General features: G+C 35.4%; 2 protein-coding genes across 2 annotated transcripts; one reads left to right on the top strand and one right to left on the bottom strand.

Moving 5' to 3' along the window:
• Positions 1 to 1,073: 1,073 nt before the first annotated feature.
• LOC134248961 (uncharacterized) lies at positions 1,074 to 2,960 on the bottom strand. Its single transcript, XM_062731345.1, is given in 2 exon segments — positions 1,074 to 2,226; positions 2,229 to 2,960. Coding segments are annotated over 2 exon segments (1,668 nt in total). The 5' UTR covers positions 2,944 to 2,960; the 3' UTR covers positions 1,074 to 1,273.
• Positions 2,961 to 3,414: 454 nt separating this feature from the next.
• Positions 3,415 to 6,618, top strand: LOC134248949 (uncharacterized). Its single transcript, XM_062731335.1, has 2 exons — positions 3,415 to 3,596; positions 6,422 to 6,618. The coding sequence occupies exons 1-2, from the start codon at positions 3,464 to 3,466 to the stop codon at positions 6,616 to 6,618; spliced, it is 330 nt and encodes a 109-aa protein (XP_062587319.1). The 5' UTR covers positions 3,415 to 3,463.
• The last annotated feature ends 10,060 nt before the right edge of the window (positions 6,619 to 16,678 follow it).

Below are 16,678 nucleotides of genomic sequence, written 5' to 3'. Positions count from 1 at the left end.
TTTTCGAAAAATATGACACCCTTATGAAGAATTATAGTAACAGAGTTCAATTTTTGGCAGTATGTACATGTAAATGGGGAATTGCGTAAACAAAATATGTATCACTTATTTTGAATAATTGAAAAAATGAAAGTTACTATAAAATGCTCATTAATTTAAATTCAAACTGAATATTAGCGTTATCGTTTTAATAATAGAAGCCAATTTAATATATTTAACAATATTTTGATCAAAGAGAGTGTGAGGACGTCTTTAAAAAGTGCGGTTTATTTGATCCGAAATCTTTGTCTTATAAATCTTTCTAACGCTTAAGTAAACATTCGTTTTTAATATCGCAATATAATTCATAAATAATTATACTGAATATATTTTGTTGAAATTAACGCAGTTTTTTATAACAAAACATAAGATTTTTTTTAAAAGGGGGGGGGGGGGCAAATAATATTCCTGATTAATTTTGCATTGTAAATTTAGATACCTGTAGCTATCTTATCACACACAAATTGGTATTCTTTTAAAATCAATAATTAATCTTTGAAAACAAAATATAAGCTAGAAAAATAAATAAATTAAATACCCCCCTCTTTCGACTATCATCGCAAGTTAAAAAAAAATTTGACTAGAGAAAACTCTACGACCGGGCGAAAATGTATGAGGAGGGATGTCTCTTTTATAAAATACAACTTTCAGCCGTAGGGTATACCGTTCCATTAAACTCGAAAACTAAGCATCTTTTTCTAGGATTGTCACTCCACTATAAGGACTTAAAAGAAATATTTTAAAGGAGTGACAATTAATTTCATTAAAAGCGAAAACCAGCAGATATAAATAAAATAACTATATCCAATGTTTTAATCTATATCATAGCAATATAACATCCTTTTAATGAAATTACAAATTGCTTTCATGTGCACAACCAATATTATATCTAAGATGTTGACATAATCTACATTTTCCCCATCTTTTTTATAACTTCTAAACTTGAAAGAAAAACACTTTTTTTACAATACAATTAAAATATTACAAAATGAAAAAAAAATTATAACCATGACAGCCTATACACAAGCATATACTGTAAAAGCACAAATATTCATGGGGGATTAAATTTCGTTTATTTCGTTGTGAACAATTATCAACGAAATTAAATCCCACACAAGATTTTATATGACTATATATTGGATAGGCTTACTCTCAAAACAACGAAATTAAATGCCAACGAAACTATTTTTGATGACAAATCAACGAAATTTTATCCCCACGAAAATTTGTGCTTCTACAGTATGGATGTATATTCCAGATATTTAATTTTCTTAACTTTTCCTCCCCACTCAGCAATAAACAAATTATCTTTATTCACACATAAACGAAATGGATCCTTCAAATCACAGTTATCTATATAACGGAGGAACTGTCCGTCCTGGTCTAGGATGTGGATACAGTGGTTATCACTGTCTGCTGTCAGGGTCTGACTCTGGCTGTCTGCTGTGATGCCATAAGGTTCAAATGGTTTGTTCTTAGTTGCAGAACGATGACCAGTGTATCTAAATCGGAGTTTTCCTGCTTTATTTACAACCACTACAGCACCAGCTTCACAGTCAGCCACACAGATATCCTGGTTTCTGTTCTCAGTGATGTATTTAAGCTTGTCATTTCCTGAATACAGCGGTTTACCCTCCTCATCAAACTGGATTGTTTGTTTCTTTGTGGAGCCTGAGTAACGGACAACTTTGGATTGTGTTTGATCATCACTGTACATGGTAACCAGGAGATCACCAGAGGAGGTGACACAGAGATTTTTAGGTCTCCAGCCCTGTAGTCTGATCATCTCCTCTGTCTGTCCTTTCTTCACTGTATTCACAGTCCTTGTTTTCCCATCAGAGTACACTAGATCCCCATCACCTGTCAATACTATATCACCTGGCCATTCCCCTGATTTTGTTTTGATTGTCTTGATAAGTGAACCTTGAATGTCAAAGCATTTCATATCACTGACGCTATGCCTACTTGTCCAGACTTCTTCTTCACTTAGACAGGCAACAGAGCGGAGGTTTTCATACCCAGTATCTATAGAAATGATAAGTTCTGGTTCTTCCAGCAATATTCTGCTTGACTTTTCTAATTTCTTAAGTTGGTATCCATTTTCTTCTGTTGTGGTAGATAGTGATGCAAGTGATCCAAACAACTTGTAAAGTTGATCTCTATCTACTGGTTTGGGATTAAACATTGCAAGTTATACTGTGCTTTAGGAGGAAGTTAACTGAATTCTTTGTTCCTGGAGCTGTATTCTATGTCATATGACATTTCATTTGATTCTTCAATTTCCTTCAGGTTGAGCAGAGTTTGTTCAATAAGAGACTGTGTTTGTTTTATTTCTTCTGCATGTTTCTTGAGAATGTCAATGTGTTTTTCTTTTAAACCATCAATTTCTTTTTTCATGGCATTGATGACATTGTCAATTTCTCTGTGCCATTGCTTTCCATTTTCTGTCACTGCTGTTGTAAGTTTCTCAACACTCCCCATTGAAGTTAGCCATTTGTCCAGATCATTTGTCATTTCTTCGTATGTTTGAGAAATTATGTTTTCCAATTCCGCTGTCTCTTTTGCGATATCATTTTTCTTTGAGTTGAATATTTCAGCGGTAATTAAGAAATCGTGTCCTTTATGCTGTTGTGATGCAGAGCATAAGGAACAAACAGGAATGCCACATTCCTTGCATTTTAATTCGCAAGTTTTGGTTGGATGTGTTGCACACTTTGGATAAATCAAGGTTGATTTTCTTTGTTGGAATGGGACAATTTTATGTTTATCATATTCATCTGCAATGTGTTCTCCAATACAGGGTTTACAAAGGTTGACATGACAGAAATCACAGTACATCTGTACTATAGCTGTCTCACAAAGGTCACATCTGATCACATCCTGGGCACTGAGGCGAGGATCCATAGTTTCTGCAGACGTTCTCACAAATCAAGAAATGTTTTAGTATTAAAATTGGTTGTGTCTAAATATCACGAGCCTGAGGTATACATGAATATTTATGAGGTGAATCTAAAGAAAAAAAAGGAATCCGATCTATCATTTTATTCCCGGAATTTTTTCATTCATATACACACATATTATTACAAAGCTAATTGTAGTCCTTGATCTGGGAAAATTTTGATCACAAAAAGGAAAAAGTAATTTGCACAATGTATTCTTTTGTATTGTTTTCATTTCAATAAATACAGCGCGATCACGGGCGCCTGTGAGCTCGATCATGAGCTCATATCCTATTGAAAAAAATGTATGGGTCATTGTATTGAACAAGATTTATTACTTAAATTAAACTATATTCGTTGATATTTTGATTATTATTTGTGTTACAATAACAACACGATTTAATTAAATAATCCGACTTATTCTTTGTCCGAATTATTTTGAATGATTTCGCGCGCGTTCCTAATGTAAACAATCCCATGCCATCATGCCGCACATTGCTACATTTGATGAGTACCAAAAGTTAGAATCGTTTATTGAAAATTTAGAACGGGACACAACATCGCGGTTCATCACACAGAGGATAAGTAACAAAAGACACTTCAGTTTGCAACCCGGAGGTAAGATTTACTTGCGCTTGCTGTGAATATTACTTAAATGGAGGCTACATGACATAAGCCCATAGTTTTCCAGCCTCTATAAAGTTTGCAAAAAATTAATAAATTACATCTAAATAGGTCGAAAATACGATACGCCAGGTAAGTGACCAGAACCCTATGCTATTGATATGGTCTTCTGAGTACTACAGGACAGGTAAGAGATCAGTACCCTAGGCTATTGATACAGTCTACCGAGTACTACAGGACAGGCAAGAGACTGAACCCTAGGCTATTGATATGGTCTACCGCGGATCACAGTACAGGTAAAAAATCAGTACCCTAGGCTGTTGATACAGTCTACCAAGTACTACTCAAGACAGGTATGAGTCCAATTCTCTAGGCTATTGATACCGTCTACCAAGTACTACAGGACAGGTAAGTGACCAGAACCCTAGGCTATTTATATGGTCTACCGAGTACAGCAGGACAGGTAGGAGATCAGTAATCTAGGCTATTGATACAGTCTACCAAGTACTACAAGACAGGTAAGAGTTCAATACCCCAGGCTATTGATACAGTCTACCGAGTACTACAGGACAGGTAAGTGACCGTACCCTAGGCTATTGATACAGTCTACCGAGTACTACAGGACAGGTAAGTGACTGAACCCTAGGCTATTGATACGGTCTACTGAGTACTACAGGACAGATAAGAGTCCAGTACCCTAGGCTATTGATACGGTCTACTGAGTACTACAGGACAGGTAAGAGATCAGTACCCTAGGCTATTGATACGGTCTACCAAGTACTACAAGACAGAAAAGAGTCCAATACTATAGGCTATTCATACTGTCTACCGAGAACTACAGGACAGGTAAGAGTCCAGTACCCTAGGCTATCGATACCGTAGACCGAGTACTACAGGACAGGTAAGTGTCCAATACCCTAGGATTTTGATACGGTCTACTGAGTACTACAGGACAGGTAAGTGACCGTACCCTAGGCTATTGATACGGTCTACCGAGTACTACAGGACAGGTAAGTGACTGAACCCTAGGTATTGATAGGGTCTACTGAGTACTACAGGACAGGTAAGAGTCCAGTACCCTACGCTATTGATACGGTCTACTAAGTACTACAAGACAGGTAAGTGACCAGAACCTTAGGCTATTGATACAGTCTACCGAGTACTACAGGACCGGAAAGTGACCATAACCCTAGGCTATTGATACGGTCTATTTAGTACTACAAGACAGGTAAGAGTCCAATACCCTAGGCTATTGATACGGTCTACTGAGTACTACAAGACAGGCAAGAATCAAATACCCTAGGCTATTGATATGGTGTACTGAGTACTACAGGACAGGTAAGTGACTGTACTCTTGGCTATTGATAGAGTCTACCGAGTACTACAGGACAGGTAAGTGACCAGTACCCTAGGCTATTGATATGGTCTACTGAATACTTCAGGACGTATAAGTGACAAGTACCCTAGGCTATTGATACGGTCTACTGAGTACTATATTACAGGTCAGAGTCCAATACCCTAAGCTATTGATACCGTCTAACGACTACTACAAGACAGGTAAGTGACCGAACTCTAGGCTATTGATACGGTCTACCGAGTACTACAGGACAGGTAAGAGACTAGTACCCTAGGCTATTGTTATGGTCTACCGAGTACTACAGGACAGGTTAGTGACCAGAACCCTAGGCTATTGATACGGTCTACTGAGTACTACAGGACAGGTAAGAGATCATTACCCTAGGCTATTGATACAGTCTACCAATTACTACAGGACAGGTAAGTGACTGAACCCTACGCTATTGATACTATCTATCGCGGACTACAGGAGAGGTAAAAAATCAGTACCCTAGGCTATTGATACGGTCTACCGAGTACTACAGGACAGGTAAGTGACTGAACCCTAGGCTATTGATACGGTCTACTGAGTACTACAGAACAGGTAAGAGTCCAGTACCCTAGGCTATTGATACGGTCTACTGAGTACTACAGGACAGGTAGAGTCCAGTACCCTAGGCTATTGATACAGTCTACTGAGTATTACAGGACAAGTAAGTGACTGAACCCTAGGCTATTGATACGGTCTACTGAGTACTACAGAACAGGTAAGAGTCCAGTACCCTAGGCTATTGATACGGTCTACTGAGTACTACAGGACAGGTAGAGTCCAGTACCCTAGGCTATTGATACAGTCTACTGAGTATTACAGGACAGGAAAGTGACTGAACCCTAGGCTATTGATACGGTCTACCGAGTACTACAGGACAGGTAAGTGACTGAACCCTAGGCTATTGATACGGTCTACTGAGTACTACAGAACAGGTAAGAATCAAATACCTTAGGCTATTGATATGGTGTACTGAGTACTACAGGACAGGTAAGTGACTGAACTCTAGGCTATTGATATAGTCTACTGTCAGAGTACTACTGGACAGGTAAGAGATCAGTACCCTAGGCTATTGATACGGTCTACCAAGTAGTACATTACAGGTAAGTGACTGAACCCTAGGCTTTTTATACAGTCTATTGAGTACTACAAGACAGGTAAGAGTCCAATACCCTAGGCTATTGATACGGTCTACTGAGTACTACAAGACAGGCAAGAATCCAATATCCTAGGCTATTGATATGGTATACTGAGTATTACAAGATAGTTGAGTGACCAGAACCCTAGGCTATTGGTAAGGTCTACCGAGTACTACAGGACTGGTAAGTGACCAGAACACTTTCAAATATTTAGAATAAAAAGTTTGTGTTTTACAATTGCATTTGCATTTTTTATATTGAAAATTATGTCACACTTTTTAAATGTTACATTTTAGATGTTTTATCTTTAAACGGTCACAAAATTCTTTGGCAAGATTGTCAAGAAACAGCTAGTCCTTCTGTTGAATTTGATGGCACTCCTTACATCAACATAGGATGGATGGTAAAAGAATGTCACCATGGACCAGATAGACAGAGGAGAGCAAAGGAGAAAAAAAAACAAAGACGTGTAAGTTGTCTTTACCCCTGGTAAATCGCAAAATAATGTTGTCCCGAATAAAAGTTGGTTTACAGTAAATGATAAATGACACTATTCAACAAACCTTGAATAGAACTGTAGAAATATAACTGAAATACATGTACCCGGTATTGTAAATATAGATAAATTGTGTTTGAGAGATCTTTAATAGTTACTGTATACAGTGAAATTTTCATCCTGTTTTATTTTTGCCTGTTTTGCCTTACCCTTATTTGGGCAAATTTAAACAGGGGTGAATTCAAGGAATTACATAATGATTGCTATAAAAACTATGTCAGGGCGAATTTTATATGGAGCAAAATTGTTCACAAATGTAAAAGTGCAAAAAATACATGGAACAAAATAACCCTGTAATTACAGTATGTATGTCTGATACATGTAATTGTTGTATGTAATCTTTCATAAAAAAAAATTACTTGAAAAATAAAAATTAACATATAGACAAGTGGCTTAATTATGAAAAAAAATTAAGTGTTTGGATGTTTAAAAGAAATTTATGGACAGTATTTCTATTAAGTACTAATCTTGCACAGTTATAAGGTAAGTTAATAAATGATTTTAAAAAGAAGATATACAATATTTTGTCTTTTTTAGGTAGATTCATATAACAACAAATTGATGAAAAGAAAGATATCTAGAAATCTCAAACAAGCTTTTGCAAACAGAGACACAATTCAAAAATCCCTTGTTTATTTGGTGTCATATCCAAGTGTCAAAGACCACAAGAACCACCTTACTGGAGAGGTAAGTGTTAATCATCAGTAACCAGAATTCTAGATACTTTGTATACTATATTTTGAATTGTTAAAAATAGTACAAAATTTTTCCCGTGTAGTTTGCAGGATTTACTCAGCGCATTGATCCGAGATTAGTTACACGCATAAAAGAACTTGTAGCTGATGGGGTGAGAAATGTTTCTGAAATGAAGAGACACCTACTAATCTCTGTGAAAAATGACTTATGTCCAGATGAGGATATTCCCAGAACTAACAGAAGATTTTTTTCATTGGACAAGGACATTAAAAACCACATGGATATTGCCATTAACAGCTTGAGGTATTGAATTATAAATGTTCCTAATTTGTATTTCGTATGTAATCTTAAGATAAGAGAAAGAAGGATTATTTACCTTTCGTCAAAGGTCGACTTAAGCAAGAATATATATTTCTTTAATTATGAGGTTTTATTCATAAAAATTTCCATTAGTATTTAAGCAACTGAATCCCAGATTCTGAAGTGCAATAATGAATGATTGCGAATGATTGCATCTAGGTTTTCCAAAGATGACCAGCTGAACCTCGAGTCTCTGGTGGAGACCTGGCAAGAGAGTAATCCAGAGGACAACTTCTTCCTTAGGACATCGTAAGTTTATCAAAAGTTTCAAACCTAATTGCTTCTGATAAAATGATCTAGAAGTTTCCTTTGTATGTATTACCGATAAATTTTTTAAACACAGATATGATACCACTACCCATGGAGACATTCCATCAGAGGACTTTCTGTTTGTTCACCAGACCACCTGGCAAAAACGTCTCTTAAACTTGTATGGGAGAGACATTTGCATCATGGATGCCACATATAAGACCTCAAGGTATGCCCTTCCTCTTTTTCATTTGTGTGCAGACTAATGTTGGGCATTCCATTTGTGGTTCTTTTGTTGTTGCGACCGAAACAAAAAAGTCTATTCAGGAGGGCTTAAAAAAATTAAGGAATGGAATCCGGAATGGAATCCTAGCTATTTCATGACTGACTATGATGAAAGGGAAATCCAAGCAGTTGAGGAAGTATTTGAAGGTAAAAAAAAATTATGGTGATATTCTACAAGTGTATTTTATCACATTGTAAAACAAATATTTTAATCACTGAAATACTCTGATATTTTGTTTAATTAATGAATTTCTTTTTTAACAGACTGTACTGTATATCTGTGTTCTTTTCATCGTGAACAATCATGGACACGGTGGTTGAAACAGATAAAGCATGGTGTTGGTTCAAATCAGGATGAGGTTATTGAACTGTAAGTGTATACATGTGATTATTGTACATGTACTCAGTAATTTGTGTCATATTTAATTGTGTGTGTATTTTCTCTTTTGCATAAATTTTTTTTAAAATATTGTAATGCAAAATTCTAAAGAGAATGATTCATGGTAAAATTAATTGGAAAATGTGCATTGTTTAAATATAATTAATTATTTCTTGTTAATACTTTTTTACAGAATGAGAGGAATAGCTAATGCCAATTCTGCAATTGAATACAAAGAAGCTGTAGACAACCTTAAAGAAAGCATTCATTGGCTGAACAATCAACAACTGAGGAAGTGGTTTGACAAACAGTGGCTATCAGTTTCACATGTAAGATTTAATGGAAAATTGTAGTATACAATCTTTTCAAGGTATAATCTATATAATGAAAATAATTATAATGGATGTTAAAACTTATTAAGAAAATAAAGCAAAACTTGTGTAGTACAAATAAGGATGTAGAGCCAATTCACATATACAGCAAAGTTATTTTTAATTGGATCCCCAGCTTAATACATTTAACAAATTCCTCATGCGGAAATAACAAATTACAGGTATAGGGAAGTATTTCCTTAAGTGACTTTGTTATAACCCAGATTTACTGTAGCAAGATTTTTTATTCACAAAAAATAATGTTGTCGAATTGGACAATATTTAGTAACCTGTTTACTGTCTTCATCTTCCGATCGAGTACTAATCAAAACAATATGATCCATTACAATGTAATCACTAGATCAACAGTACCTAAAATTAGTGAAATGTTTTACATGTAGCTAGTACTCGCAGTGTTCGACGATTAAAAAGGTACTCATTGACAACATCAAAAAATGCAATGATTCTCTAGTTTTCATTATTTTTTCTTAACATGTATTTTTTTTTATTTAACACTGATTTTTTTCTTTCAGAGATGGGTTAAAACCTTCAGGGAAAAGACTTACAACATAAGAATGACAACAACAAATGGCTTAGAGAGAAAACACCAGGAGTTCAAAAGAGGCTACCTGTCTCACTACAGTGAAGGTAGTCTTTGTACCATGATTGCGACATTGGTCTCCAATTTCTTACCAGACAGTTATAGGAGGTATTTAATTCTCATATTTCTCTTTTTTCATTCCGACATTCACAGAGAAACACACCAATAAAATTCAATAAAACAAACACACAAAAAAGAAACAAAAACCATTAAAACAACACAAAAAAGAAACATTTTGAATGGGGATTTAATGTGACATACAATGTAGTTGCAAAATTTGAAAGATTTTATGGGTTTGGACTATAGTACATGCATGCCAGACATGCAAGGTGAATTTTATATACCAGGTACATACCGTATAGTGATTTTTCTTGGCGGGTGTAAAATTTGGTGTTTTATACCTGCTCAAGGGTATGCTAATAATATTGGCGTAATTTATTTTAGTGCACTCAGAGTTTCAGCTCTTTGCAGATGAACACTTAGAAGATAACTTACTATTCTAGCAATTAAAATTTTAGCGGGCTACCCTCAAAATGCCAAAATAAGTCAAAATTAGCATTCCGCTAAAATAACCCGCTATACCGTACTTTTCTGGTTAGATGAAATGTTGAAAAGAGTATACATTGTACATGTATTTTAAATAAGATATGGCAATGATACAGTTTTATTTTATTTTGCAGTTATCTCAATTACAATATCCAGAGTTTTGAGTTTTGCAAGAAGTACTCATCAAGTGTTCCAAAATTTTTACACAACAAACCAAGGATGCTTGTTGAACATTGCATCAAAAGAATTCCTCCTGAAATTCAAAACATACCAATAGAAAATATACAGGAGGTTGAAGACAGGGCTTATGCTGTGCATAGTGTTGACTCGAACAACATGTATCGGGTGATGTTTTCAGACACTGAACCCACATGTACCTGTCTTGACTACTCAAGACATCATTTGCCATGTAAGCACATGCTTGCAGTGATGATGTCATTACCAGAGTGCAGCTGGGATAACCTTCCAGATGGATACAAGACCTGTCCACATTTTACTTTCAACCTCATTTAAAAATTTCTTATTTGCGTTTTTTTAAATTTCAGTATGGGTGTGTATTACATGAACCTGGTGTTGATTAAAGAGGCCATAGTATATCTCATATGTAAGAGAAGTGGCCTACCATATGAAGCAGCAGATGAGAAATGCACTCTCACAGAGCGATCAGTACAGGATCAAATTACTAAAAAATATACCTGAATTCCATTATATTTTAACTCTGATGACCAATGAAATTTTCATCATAACAACTACATCAATCATGATTTCATAATAATATTAAAAATCTTAGTACATGTATAGGTGTGTCACATAAATTTTTCTTACAAATTACAATGCAAAAAAATTCAATGTATCAATTGCTTAAGTACATGTGTATCACTTAATAGTATGCTCAGTAGAATGTATTGATAGCCTAATACTTTATAGATACAAATGTGTCACATATATTGTACTTGGTAGACTGTATCAATAGCCTAGGGCACTGGACCCTTACCTGTCATGTAGTACTCAATAGACCGTATCAATAGCCTAGGGTACTGGACTCTTACCTGTCCTGTAGTACTCAGTAGACCATATCAATCACTTTTGTAGTACTCAGTAGACTGTATCAATAACTTAGGGTACTGCTCTCCTACCTGTCCTGTAGTACTCGGTAGACCATATCAATAGCCTAGGGTTCAGTCTCTTGCCTGTCCTGTAGTATTCGGTAGACCGTATCAATAGCCTAGGGTACTGGACTCTTACCTGTCCTGTAGCACTCAGTAGACTGTATCAATAGCCTAGGGTTCGGTCACTTACCTGTCCTGTAGTACTCGGTAGACCGTATCAATAGCCTAGGGTTCAGTCACTTACCTGTCCTGTAGTACTCGGTAGACCATATCAATAGCCTAGGGTATTGGACTCTTACCTGTCCTGTAGTACTCGGTAGACCGTATCAATAGCCTAGGGTACTGGACTCTTACCTGTCCTGTAGTACTCGGTAGACCGTATCAATAGCCTAGGGTTCAGTCTCTTTCCTGTCCTGTAGTACTCGGTAGACTGTATCAATAGCCTAGGGTATTGGACTCTTACCTGTCCTGTAGTACTCAGTAGACCATATCAATAGTCTAGGGTTCAGTCTCTTGCCTGTCCTGTCAGTACTCGGTAGACCGTATCAATAGCCTAGGGTACTGGACTCTTACCTGTCCTGTAGTACTCGGTAGACCGTATTAATAGCCTAGGGTATTGGACTCTTACCTGTCCTGTAGTACTCAGTAGACCGTATCAATAGCCTAGGGTATTGGACTCTTACCTGTCCTGTAGTACTCGGTAGACCATATCAATAGCCTAGGGTATTTGACTCTTACCTGTCCTGTAGTACTCAGTAGACTGTATTAATAGCCTAGGGTTCAGTCTCTTACCTGTCCTGTAGTATTCGGTAGACCATATCAATAGCCTAGGGTATTGGACTATAACCTGTCCTGTAGTACTCGGTACATCGTATCAATAGCCTAGGGTTCAGTCTCTTACCTGTCCGGTAGTACTCAGTAGACTGTATTAATAGCCTAGGGTTCAGTCTCTTACCTGTCCTGTAGTATTCGGTAGACCATATCAATAGCCTAGGGTACTGGAGTCTTACCTTTCTTGTAGTACTAAGTACATCGTATCAATAGCCTAGGGTTCAGTCTCTTACCTGTCCTGTAGTACTCGGTAAACTGTATCAATAGCCTAGAGAATTGGACTCATACCTGTCTTGAGTAGTACTTGGTAGACTGTATCAACAGCCTAGGTACTGGAATATTACTTGTCCTGTAGTACTCGGTAGACCATTTGAATAGCCTAGGGTATTGGACTCTTACCTGTCCTGTAGTACTCGGTAGACCATTTGAATAGTCTAGGGTATTGATCTCCTACCTGTCCTGTATTACTCTGTACGTCGTATCAATAGCCTAGGGTTCGGTCTCTTACCTGTCCTGTAGTACTCGGTACATCGTATCAATAGCCTAGGGTTCAGTCTCTTACCTGTCTTGTAGTACTCGTTAGACTGTATCAATAGCCTAGGGTATTGGACTCTTTCCTGTCCTGTAGTACTCGGTAGAACGTATCAATAGCCTAGGGTACTGATCTCTTACCTATCCTGTAGTGCTCGGTAGACAGTATCAATAGCCTAGGGTTCAGTCACTTACCTGTCCTGTAGTACTCGGTAGACTGTATCAATAGCTTAGGGTATTGGACTCTTACCTGTTCTGTCAGTACTCGGTAGACCGTATCAATAGCCTAGGGTACAGGACTCTTACCTGTATTGTTGTAATCAGGTACTCAATGGAATGTATCAATATCTTTTGTTATATGTATTATACTATTCTGTTATGTTTTTGTTGCATTAAAGTGATCGACTCTTCCAACAGCCTTGTTTAATTATATTGTACTCAGAGGGAAGTACATATCATCAGTGCCGGAAAGTAAATGCAATCAGGATAGTGGGGGTGTGTGAGTTTCCTGCTACACAGGGACCTTGGTTTATACTTTTACGGTCTCATCTAAAGGGTCGGTATTCACGTATAACAGTTGGATCCATGAATATTGAGGAAAAAATAATAAATGCCAAACTGAACAGACTTTGACAACTTTAAAATTTTGCGTTTTTAGGAATGGCATTCATCACAATGTTTAGAATTTTAAAAATCAAACATGAAAAAATTAAGTTGATCATCAAAAGTAGCTCAGAATTTATTCAATTGATATTTTGACCAAAGTTCAATTTACAGTTTCATTTTATAAGTGAAGTTCACAGATTTTTATTTGAAAATTGAAATATATAATAAGTACATGTACCATTGTCAAGTAAAAATTTAATCGAGAAATCAATTTTTGTTTAGAGGAGACAGGTTTTAAGTGTTCAAGTGGTATAAAAAATATTCATATACTGTAGATCACTTTTTATCTTCAAAGAACTTTATTTTCTCGTAATTACACAGACAGTGTGCTCGCGAAAATGTCATCTTGCATATATTAATTTTCATATAGATTATTTATAGAGCAATAACTACAATTCATGAAAATTGTGTCTCGCTTATGCAAAGAGGAAATGGAATCGTAAATGAGGTGTCGGGGAAAATTAAGTAATCTTTAATATACATTAACATTTTGGTTGTCATTTCTTTTATGGATAAAAGATGAAGGATGAAAAACTTGTAATAATTATAATGTATTATGCCAACAGTTATACATTTTATTGAAACATCAATGAAACATTGCACAGTACTATATACACTTTTTATTAAAAATTTTACAGCCACATTTCAATTAACATGATTGATTTAAATTTACAGATAAATTAAGTATTCCATGATTAGAACAAATTGGTCATATATTTGATAATACTTGAACTTTATATCTCTTTGTAATAAATAAATGTTCTTTTTTCAAGAACAATATCTACGGAAAACTCACAAGACTGGAACACAATATACTACACTTTTAAATGTTACGACAATTTGCAAAAAAATCAATCATTGCACAAATCACAGATTACATACATTGAAGTCCTAATGCAAAAAACTTCACAATTACTTTCAGTATATACAGCAGTATTATATAAAATGAACAGCATGTGATCTATTACTGTACAGTTTTATTCATCCTTGAAACCTCATACTTCACATCGCAGATAAACTGAAAGTCATTACTGATTGTAATACACTGTATATACTAATCCTTAATCAATTAAGACGCCCGTCCTAGTGGAATAACTCTGAAGTATGTGTACTGTAAACGTGATAACAGGGAATGCTCTTTTTCAGAAAACACATCCATTCAAGCAGTCAGGAATTCCCTAAGTTAGTTTATATGTTAATATTCAAGTGATAAAAAAATCAGTACTATCTTCACATTTACGAAGTTTGTTATATGTACATATCCACTATTTCACAAAAGTGTTTCCTTAACAGAAATATTCCTTTGTATGTTTTCGTACTATTTTGCTTTCAGTGTTGGTTCAGAACTATTAATTATTTCCCTTCATGTCAAGTTACATTCTTCACAAAATATGGAATAAACACCTCCATTTAGGGATGAGGTCCACATATTTAAATGTATAAATATTGAGGTCAACTGGAATATGGCGCCTAGCATAACACATTTATAAATATTGAGGTTAATTGGAATATGGCGCCTCACATATCACAACAGGAAAATCCATGTGAAGTCTTGGAATAGGAAGTTTTACTTCACCCAGAAAAAGAAAATCCAAGACAAAGATTAAAACAATTTAACGATGTACAAGACTGAAACTGAAATGACCATTTGTTTGGAAAATATTTGCTTGATAGTACCATTACTGTAGACCTATCTTTTTGACATTGGATTAATTTACTCTATTGTGTACATGATGTAAATACAAATAGACATATATTTGAATTTTGTATGGAAATTTGAAACAGTATACCTAAAGCATTTAAAACATTTAAGAATACCCTAACACATAATTTATAAATGCAATGAATGGCACATTTGTGTGTAAAAGGCTAATTCACGAATTAGTGATTGTGCTAGATTTTGAATATACACTAAATTAGGAACGCATATACATGTAGTATCTTGCCGTCCATTATATTAAAGTAATGTAAATAGGCGAAATTTTCGATGGTCTCAATATCAAGGACTTTTTAAAACAGTTATAAGGAAAATTTTTTTGTGAAAAAGCAAAAGACATAGTATTTGAAAGTAGTTTTTGAAAAAAGCGATTTGAAAACCAGAAATAAATCAAGAAACAGCCCTGTAGCTCTCTGGTCTGTCAAAAATAATTTTTTCCGAGAGCTACAGTTCTACAGCTAAGGGATCAATCATCTAGACAGACTATAATTAAAGGGGGTAACAGTTATTTTTAGACTATATGGATCTCCTTTAGAAAAAGAGCTCCATATAAAGATATGTAAAAATGATCAAATTTTTAAACTAAAATGTATGGAATGTTTCTTTGCCAAATGATAGTTGGCAGCTTAAGGTATCATATTCATCTGAAAAATGAAGTTATATCTGATGGATAATTTGCCGGAACCCCCCCCCCCCCACCCGCCTTCATAAGAAAACAATGCATTAAACACTACCTCTGGTGTGAGATTCTGACAGTGTTGCTCCATTACTGTGTGACCTCCTTTTTCATAAAACTATGAGCAAAGTCCCCATCTTCATCATCAGTGCTTCTTTCTAAATAATCGTGAAATACTGAATGTAGACAATGGAAACGTTTTGTTGAACATTTTCAATTAGATTAATACAGTACCTGAAAAAAAGATTAGTTTATTGAGCATATAGTTTCGAGACTTTCCAATGACAGTTTTGATAACTTCATGGTTTAAAAGATGATGTCATGTGAATGCCGTGGCTGCACTGCTGTTAATTTTAAGCAAGCTAGTTTCTGAAAAACAAAACATCAAAGCAGCACACCTAAGCCAGAGATGAATCGTGCAGTTGCAGATTATTATGCGTCGTTCTAAGTGCAGTGTTGATGAATCACACAGTGGTTGGCGTGACATAATTGTGATTGTAAGGGAGATAAATCTTATATTTATAGTCTAATTATGATAGGACACCAGCACTTTTTTTATCAGATTAAACAATGCTTATGTCCTTATAATTTTTTCTCTGCTGTGGTAATTTTTTATCATCTGGGGGTCGTAACATAAAGACTACTTAAGTCTAAGACTGTGCTTAAGTAGGACTTAAGTACAGTCTAAAACTGAAGTCCGTAACTAGAAGCGTACTAAGTATTGGTAATCTTAGCAAAACTTAGGCGGCCGGTAGAGGTGACTTAAGCATATCTTAACTTTCTCGTACATATATTTAGAGTTATTTAATGTTGATTTTCGATGTTAAAACATTCCTCTATACATATTATGCATTAAAGAAAATAATTATCTCTATTGGACGCTGATTTAAGAATTTTATTTTTTCGTTTGGGGGGGTCACTGATTCCAATATCACTTCCAACACAGCATACATGTAAATACAAAAATTAATTTTAAGGAT

Source organism: Saccostrea cucullata, unplaced genomic scaffold (assembly GCF_032062105.1).
Source record: "Saccostrea cucullata isolate Sc308-1 unplaced genomic scaffold, CSIRO_AGI_Scuc_v1 ctg13969, whole genome shotgun sequence".
Lineage (NCBI taxonomy): Eukaryota > Metazoa > Mollusca > Bivalvia > Ostreida > Ostreidae > Saccostrea > Saccostrea cuccullata.
This window is presented reverse-complemented; position numbering and strand designations above follow the sequence as displayed.